Source organism: Caenorhabditis briggsae, assembly GCF_000004555.2.
Source record: "Caenorhabditis briggsae complete genome, chrI, whole genome shotgun sequence".
Lineage (NCBI taxonomy): Eukaryota > Metazoa > Nematoda > Chromadorea > Rhabditida > Rhabditidae > Caenorhabditis > Caenorhabditis briggsae.
In genome coordinates this window covers 6,716,516-6,725,564 of record NC_013489.2, presented here as the reverse complement: position 1 = coordinate 6,725,564, position 9,049 = coordinate 6,716,516, and the positions used below count along the sequence as shown (strand labels likewise).

Here is a 9,049-nt window from a genome sequence, read left to right as displayed (position 1 = left end):
GACACCAATCAGAACTGACCGAAATCAGATTTTAAAAGAAATGAAATAACAATGAACAGCGTGCGCATGGCTTTCTGATAGCAGAGAGTTCGACTTCCGACTTCCGGCCAACTTCCGAGTTGCGAGTTAAAAATTTCACCTGATGCTCATCTGCTTTTTCTCTCTCTCTACTATTTTTTCTTGTTCTCCATTTTAATAAACAATACAGGGTGGACCCGGGCTGAAGTTTTTACTAGCATACCATTTGAGTAAAGCGTTGTACTGGGCTCAAGTTTGGTATACACAAAATCACATAATTCATCATAATCATTAAAATCACAACGACAAGATCCATTACGCTCATCTTTGCACAATCATAACAATACCTAGACTCGAGGAATTTCTTTGAAAAATTTAGTAGCTTTGAATCAAAGGTAAAATTATATTTCTACCAATTTTTGTGCTATCAAGATGCTTATGTCTAAAGATATACCCTGTTTTATCATACCGGGTAGTTGTTCGTCGCCCTGTCAGATGGACGGTGCAGTGTAACGAGCCACAAACCCTTCAACCAAAACTACTGTCCTTCTCCTGAGAAAGAAACCATTTCCAGTCTTGAATAGTTCCACTTCTTCTCTTTTTCTTCCTCCTCTTTGATATCTCTCCCTCTCTCAGCATTTCGATACACTTTCACACTTTTTACACATTCTCTCACCTCAATGTTATTATAATAAATGTACATCTACAGATATATATTCGGTATTATTTAGTCTTGTTTTCTCAAGTCTCTTTCTCTAATTCTCTCTTCTCTCTTCCATCTCTCTTTTTGCCACTGATATCGTCGTCGTCTTGGGCCGTCCGCCCACTTTTTTCGTTTGCCAATGTCTCAGTTGTAGGGCAGAGAGACACCATCATCCAACAGCTTCTTCTGAAGACGTTAGCCCTCCTCATCTGAAGAAGATGTTCGTGATGAGGTCTACGGTGTGTCTCCTCGTCTACCTGTTGGTAGCAGTTTGGTGAGTCTTTCAGTTTTCTGGTACTAGAGGTTTTAAAATTCAAAGGTTACTAGGTATTTTAAATTCGAACAATTAGAGTATGAGATTCCTAAATTTTGAAGCTCTGAGATTCTGAGATTCCGAGATTATGAGATTCTGAATTTCTGAGGTAATGAGGGTATGGATCCGCAGGTTCTAGATTAGGTGATTTTAAGATTCTAGGATTCCAGGATTCCAGGGTTCCGAGATTCTGAAATTCAGAAGTTCTGAGATTCAGAGATTCTTAGGTTTTAAGATTTTTAACATCTAAGATTCTCAATTTCTGAAAATCAGAGGTTTAAAGATTCTAAGATTCTAAGATTCTGTGATTCTGAGATTCTGAGATTCTGAGAGTCTGAGATTCTGAGATTCTGAGATTCTGAGGCTCTGAGATTCTGAGATTCTTAGATTATGAGATTCTGAGATTCTGAGATTCTGAGATTCTGAGATTCCGAGATTCTGAAATTCTGAAGTTCTGTGATTCTGAGATTCTGAAATTCTGTGACTCTGAGATTCTTAAATTCTGTAATTCTGATATTCTGAAATTCCAGGCAAATTCGGTTCAGTAGAAATCAGAAATCAAATTAGAGGATTCATTGAAAATTTTTGGCAAGTACTTGTTCAACTTCTAAGCTGCAAAATTTAAATTTTCCTTCATTAAATTTTGTGGTTATTTGTTGACTTTCAAAAATTATAATCTTCCCAGTTTACTCACAGTAACCCTTACCGTATTTCAAATTGTATTTGGAAGTTTTGACGTTTGGTTGGTTTCAAGCGTCATATTTCATTTTGACGAATTCTACATAAAAGTGGTTAACTACTAAATTGAATTTTTTTAGTAGACATTGATATTTTTAGACGAATCGAAATATCTTAGACTACTTTTTTGAGACTTTTAAATTAACTACCGCATCTCTCATAGAACCCCACCCAAACCGTCAACTTTGAGCTTAGTTACCTCGATTCTTGTAGAAGATATCAAAAAGTTGTCAACTGACAAAATGTTCATGATATTATGAAAATAACTTTATCAGTTGACTAAATTTTGATATCTCCTTTAGGAATCGAGATGAATGAGCTCAAAGTTTACTGTTTGGGTGGGATCCTAAACTAGATCGAATACGTTGATTTGATTTCTAAACACTTACTCAAACTTTTCTAATTTTTAACTTTCTTTCAAGTTTAAGTAGATGTTTGATTTATAAGTCAATAAACCCCTAGAATATCCAGTTTTCGCCCCCTTATTGTTCCATTTTTCTTTCTTAAACAAGGTCATCTAAAACCTCCCATTCAGTTTCATATTCTTTTCTCTGCTTCTTTTCCCTCTCTTCTCTCTTCCAAATACAAACAAAAAAGTGGTTATCGAATGGAGGAATGAAGAATAAGTGACAGTTTATGGTGTGGTTGGCATTAATAATAATCATTACTATCATCATAATCAGTGATGGTGAATGTATCTTTTTGATTAGAAGGCAGAAGGGAAATTCAACGGGTAGGTACAGGGAGAAACGGAAATAAATTATTGCTTCGTTATCAAAAAGGAAGTGGATTTATATATTTGGTTTTTTTTTATTAGAGAAATGGAAGGAACCTGTTTAGGATAGGTAGCCGATATCGAATCTTTTCCTCTTGACCTGGGGAACTGAGAAAATGATTTACCGTTTTTTTCTGGGGTTTTGGCTTTATAGAATTAGAGTACTTGCCCTATGATCTCAATTATTACGGTTTCTTTATGAGTTATCAAAAAACAGTCAGCTGATAAAACTATTTTCATAATGTAACCAACATTTTATAGTTTGTAATTTTTGATATTTCTTGCAAAAATTTGGGACAATTGAGCTCAACGTACAAATAGAGAGTTGCGTTCGGTTGGAGCATTTATTTCGGCTACAGAAAGGTATGAAAACTGGACATGAACAAAATTCTGAGATAATTATGACAAAAAATAGGAGCTATTCTATTGAATGGGATTGGGCATTTGAAGGAAAGTTGACTACCGTAAAACCTGTAATAGAAGGTCCTTCCTAAAAAGCATTGGTGATATTATGATAGAGAATTTATCCATTGAAAATGTTTTGATATCTTTTTGAAGAATACAAGATAATTGATTTCGAAGTTGGCGGCAAAAGATTTCCAACCCACAATAAACCTGATTTTCAAATTGGATCTTTTTCGAATCGGTCCTGAAAATATTAGCTAAAAAATAGCTCCCAAATTATCTTATATCGGCTAAGTCTAAAAACCTAGGAAATCTCTTTTAGGCTTTGTAAATCTCACGATCTCGAAATTTTTAATATTTTTGTTATGAAAATGTTCATTATCTGATATTTCCTGGAACTTGTAAATCATGCATTATTAGAATAATTCGTATTGATAGAATCTGATGAGTATAGTTTCAGAAGCTATCATTCTCGGATCTCCATGGTCTTCGGATATTTGGTTATTCAAAAATTCCAAGTCTCATTTTCACTTCCAGCTTTCCAGGACCCCACAAGCAAAAGCCGGTGCCCGAACCCCGTTTTTTGATCTCACTCAGTACAACGACTGGCCACAATTTGAGGATTATGTAAAAGGAGTTGCTCATGATAATCCATCATTTGTACAATTGAAAACGATCGGAAGATCCAGGGAAGGGCGTCCATTGTTGGGAGTTCGAATCGGAAAACCTGCTCCAGCTGGAAGAAGGAAAATCGCAGTCTGGTTGGATGGAGGAAATCATGCCAGAGAGTGGCCAGCATTCCATGTTGCCGTGTACTTTATTGAGAAGGTATGTCTGGAAATTTGGGAAATTATTCGAAAGATTTTTAGGGCATTTTCGTTTGAAACTTGATTCGTAGAAGTTTTATGAAGATTAAATCATCCGAACTGGTCTACATACACTAGCCTCTCACCTTGAGCCAGGAAATCGAAATAATTGAGCTTAAATTGTGCGCGGCTCTGTCGGCACTGCTGGTTGCGTTATCACCATAGTTGCATATTTTGATCTCAACAATCTCAGTTCCTATAAGAGATATTACAAATTTGCAAACTGATAGAATGCTTATCACGATGTCAGCAACATTATTTTAGTTAATAAATTTTTGATAACTCTTATAGCAAACCAGATAATTGAGCTCAAAGAAATGGCATTCTATTGTCGCATTGGCGGTACTTTCAACTTGTAAATTTCCTTTTATTTATCAACTTTTACAATCACTTGCTACAAAAACACATTATAGGAAAAATTAACTTTTCAACACCAAAGTTCGGGAAACCAGAGAGTGAAAACCCACTTTTTGGCAAGTGATTTGAAAAGTGCAAACTGCAAAAAGAAAGTTGCACTTTAGTTTTTCAATTTTTGAAATGTTAAGGTCAGGTACTAATAGTAAGTGCTTATTTAGACACCCAAAACTGACCGTTTTCAACTGAAATGTTAATTCTGCAAATACCGTAACTTTGAGCCAAGTTATCTAGGTTCCTGTGAATGATATCGTGAAGTTTTGATATTATGATAAACATTTTATCAGTTACCAAACTTTTGATATCTTTTACAGGAATCGAGATAATTGAGCTCCAAGTTGATGGTTTGTGTATGATTCTATTTAAAAAAAATGGTGGCTTCCTTACCACCACATAGTTTCACTCATGAAAGTAACAAACTGACCATAGTCACAACTAGATAATCTATCATTATCCTCTTCTTTTTCTCACTAGCGAAAGGTGTTTTAAAAAAACAATTAACAAAGAGAAGAAAAGATTACATAAGATCCTGTCTTGTTTACACATGTGGCTGATGATTTCAGCTGGTCAATGGATACCTCGGCGACGATAAAATCACAAAATATGTGAACACTTTGGATATCTATGTGTTTCCAGTTCTCAATCCTGATGGCTTCGTCTACTCTAGAACTTCTACAAGGGCTACGGTGGGTGTGGAGACAGTGTCCATGACAACTTCTGGATTTTTCAGATCCGTCAATGGCGTAAGAACAGAGCGCCAGAAAACTGCACAGGTACTGGACCATTTTCTTCCGATCTCTGCTGTGAAGGTGTCGATTTGAATAGGAACTACGATATTGGATTTTCTCATAACAACTACCCATTCAACAATCCATGCTCAGATGAGTTCCAAGGACCAAGACCGTTCTCGGAGCCAGAATCTAGGTGAGCGGGCCAGAAGCCTACCCTTTACGAGCACTTTGAGCTCAATTATCTCGGTTCCTATGAAAGATGCCAAAAAGTGGCTAACTTATAAAAGATTTTTGATATTGTGATAAACAAGTTATCATGTGAAAACTTTTTTATATCTTTGGCAGGAACCGAGGAAAATTGGCTGGAAGTTAGGGAGCCCTTCTGGTTTTACGGTAATCAACAAGATGTTATCTTCAGCATCAGTTGAACATAAAATTTACACTATTTTTTGATCACTGACCTTCTTTTCAGGGCCGTTCGTGACTTTGTAATGTCTTCTGAAATCTACGGTCGCCTGTACGCATTAGTGTCAATGCATACACATGGACAGCTATGGATTCTACCGTACAACTATCACAAGAGAACCTATCCACAGGATTTTAAAGATTTGGTAAGCACTTGGTAATTTCCATGCATTGTTAGGTTTTACTTAAAACCTGTATAGGAGGGATTTCACACTGTTAGGTTTGAGCTCAATTATCTCGGTTCTTATAAGATATATCAGATAGTAGTCAACTAACAAGACACTTCTGATATTATGCTGAAGATTTTATCAGTTCATCATTTTTTGATATCTCTTATGGGAACCGAGATAATTGAACGCAGCCTGCATGCATAATTGTGGCTGCAGACCACGACACCTGCAGCTTTGTGCGAAAACTTCAGAGTATACGGAACAATATAAGGGATTCAATTTTGTAGTTACCAACTTTTCTGTAAAATTTAATCCAAAAGACATACCTCTTGAAACTAAACAAGCGCTGAAAATACCATTTCATCTAATCAAACCCCAACCAAAACATCAATTTTGAATTAATTATTTCAGTTCCTATGAACAATATGGAAAAATGTCCAACTAGTAAAATGTATCATAATATGACCAATATTTTATCAGTTTACAGATTTTTGAGAGCGACTATAGGATCCTAGATAATTGAGCTCACATTGCACTAATAGGGCCTGCTTCTATTCGAGAAAATTCGGTAGCTGACTAGTGATAGGGAACTCAGAGGCTAGACCGCCAAGCCATTTTTAAAATATAATTTAATTTATTGTTTTCTTTTTGTCTTTGAAAAAATTTTGTTCCAGGAAACACTTGCTAATCGAGCCGCCGATCGAGTATTCGCATATCGGGAGACCAAATACCGAGTAGGAACAGCAGCCGATATGTTGGGCACTGCTACCGGAGGAGCAACGGATTGGATTAAAAAGAACACACCAACCAAATATGTTTACGTTTTGGAATTGCCGCCAGATATGAAAAGTGGGCTGTTCAGTAGGGCGCATTTTCCTAATCTCCGAGTTTTCAGCCTGGTTCGCATTCCAAGTCAAACCCCATTGGTTGATCCCGATTGGTAAAGAGACTTGGCTGGGAATTGAAGTGATTTTCGATCAAGTGATTGAGGAAACCAAGAATTTCCAACCCACTTCTGAACCGAGCTCGAATGGGACCGCCGACAGCAGATCTCCGCGATTTAGACAACTTTGAAAGAAACATTTTTTTGAAAAACTTTTTCTTTTTTGAAAATTAAAACGAGGTCGTTTTTATTTTGGGGACGAACTGAAACTGTAATGCGGGTTCTTGAGATAATTTTTTTGTTTTTTTTCTCTGTTAGATTATTGATTGTACAAATGAATACTGTAATAAAAATTAAGATTTTTTTGTTTTTAATTTTTCTAAATTTCAGGAATTCAAATGTTTGTTTGAAAAACAAAAAAAAAGCAAAATTTCAAAAATAATTAATTTTGCTGTCTCTTGAACTGTTTGTCGTTTCGTGTTTTTTTTCTGGCCATCATTAACTTTTCTTTGTTAATCAGGTTAGCTCGCTGAGCAGTAGTGTGTCGTCTCGCGAGACTTAAGTTCAGCAAAAGTTCAGAGGAATCAGCGAATCTCGCAAAAATCAGCTACATTCGTTCAGCTTTGTTTCGCACAAAGTTCAGCAAAGTTTCATTTCTGGATTTCTCGGAAAAGTTCAGCGAGACAGACGTGATCTTTATGGAAAGGGGTTTTTAGGTTCCAACTCAGAAGTATGTCATCTTTAACCTGTTGATCCCCTCTCACAATATCTATTATCTCATGAAAAAGTTTGATCAGTTCAATTCAAGCCTGAAGTTCGGAAATTTGGAAAAAAATTTCACATTTCAGAAAAGCTTAATACAGATTTTCATAAATTCGAAACTTTCGAAAGTTGAAATTCTAAAAAAGCCAAGAAAATCCAAATTTCGAACATGCTGATTACGGTGCTGTTTTTTTTTCCCGTGTCCACTCACAAAAAGTTTGTGACCTTTTAAGTGATTTCAGTACTAATTTCTCACTTTTGGAGTGAACTTTTGAAGGAGTTCAAAACAATTGTTCGGAGTTTTTCGTATTTAATTCGTACTTTTAAACGTTTTTCTACAATCTGACAACGTTTGCTCATATTTCAAAAAAAGTGTTTTGAAAAAAATTCGCCATGGGGTCCCCCTTTAGAAATTTTTATAATTTTTTGAAAATTCTTTAAATGTGCTAAAATGATTTTTATACATAGAGAAGTGTAAAAATGAGTTTTTTCATAAGAATTGGTATCCTAAATACTTCTGGAAATCACAAATATGTGTTTTCTTTCCACCCACTAGCAATCAAATCTTTTGATAACAAGGATTTACATAATTCCTGACTGATTTATTACTGTTCCGTTGGCATTTAGTGGGTGCCACAAATGGTTCACAATCCGAATGTTCGAAATTTGGATTTTCTTGGCTTTTTTAGAATTTCAATTTTCGAAAGTTTCGAATTTATGAAAATCTGTATTAAGATTTTCTGAAATGTGAACTTTTTTCCAAATTTCCGAATTTAGGGCTTGAATTGAACTGATCAAACTTTTTCATGAGATAATAGATATTCTGAGAGGGGATCACCAGGTTAAAGATGACATCCTTCTGAGTTGGAACCTAAAAACCCCTTTCCATAAAGATCACGTCTGTCTCGCTGAACTTCCTTTTTTCTCGCGAAATTTTGCGAAACTTTGCGAGAAAAGAAAAGCTTGCTGGAAAATGCTGTAACGAGAAAATGCTGCGCTGGGAAATTGCGAAACTATGCGAAAACGTGAAAATGCTGAACTTGAGTTTTCCGAGAAATCCAGAAATGAAACTTTGCTGAACTTTGTGCGAAACAAAGACTGAACTGGTCTTGCTGAACAATTTGCGAAAACATGTAAAAATTCGAGACTTGTCTCGCGAGACGACACTCTACTGAGCAGCATTAGCTCGATGGTCAGCAAACTAGTTTGTCTGCTTCAAGTAATTGACGTGACCCAAATTTAGAGCAAAAGACGGACGGCGCTTATGAGCCCCCCCATGGGGTTATTCATGACAGTAAAATTGGTTGCATTGTTTTGAAATTGAAATTCGAAAACTGAAGTCAAAAATATTGTGTTTCTTATAAGAATGATTCATGTAGGCATAAAAATTCTATTTTAGTTTTGTAAAACGTTTTTCGTATAAAAAACTGTTTCATGAATAACCGTCCCCGGTTTCAGAAGCTAACTTCCCAGAACTTGAAGATGAGGATCAGTTTTAATGTTATTATTCTCCTGATTTTACAAATTTTGTGAGTTTTTCTGGTCTATTTCAAAAAAAGCTCATGCGCCTTTAAAATTTTGCTACGGTAGGCGAGGAACCAAATTTTCTTTTTTTTGGATTTTAAAAGTTACCAGAAATTCCCGCAAATTTCCTGTTAAAAAATTGGGGGGGGGGGGGTACGACGAATTCGAACGTTTTCAAAATCGAACAGACCTAAAATCGAACAGATTCAATTCAGAACAGTCCTTTTTTCGCATACGTACCAGAACAGAACGCGGACAGAATCGAACTGTTACAAGTTCGAA

The 9,049-nt window shown here is 35.8% G+C and overlaps 1 protein-coding gene across 1 annotated transcript; it reads left to right on the top strand.

The window, feature by feature from the left end:
- Positions 1–3,317: 3,317 nt before the first annotated feature.
- Positions 3,318–6,672, top strand: CBG20482 (the record flags this gene model as incomplete). The annotated part of the gene is made up of 7 exons (XM_045236680.1): positions 3,318–3,325; positions 3,498–3,780; positions 4,796–4,918; positions 4,963–5,156; positions 5,436–5,574; positions 6,273–6,447; positions 6,494–6,672. 7 exons carry the CDS (start codon positions 3,318–3,320, stop codon positions 6,670–6,672), a joined length of 1,101 nt encoding a protein of 366 aa, XP_045097058.1.
- Between the last annotated feature and the right edge of the window lie 2,377 nt (positions 6,673–9,049).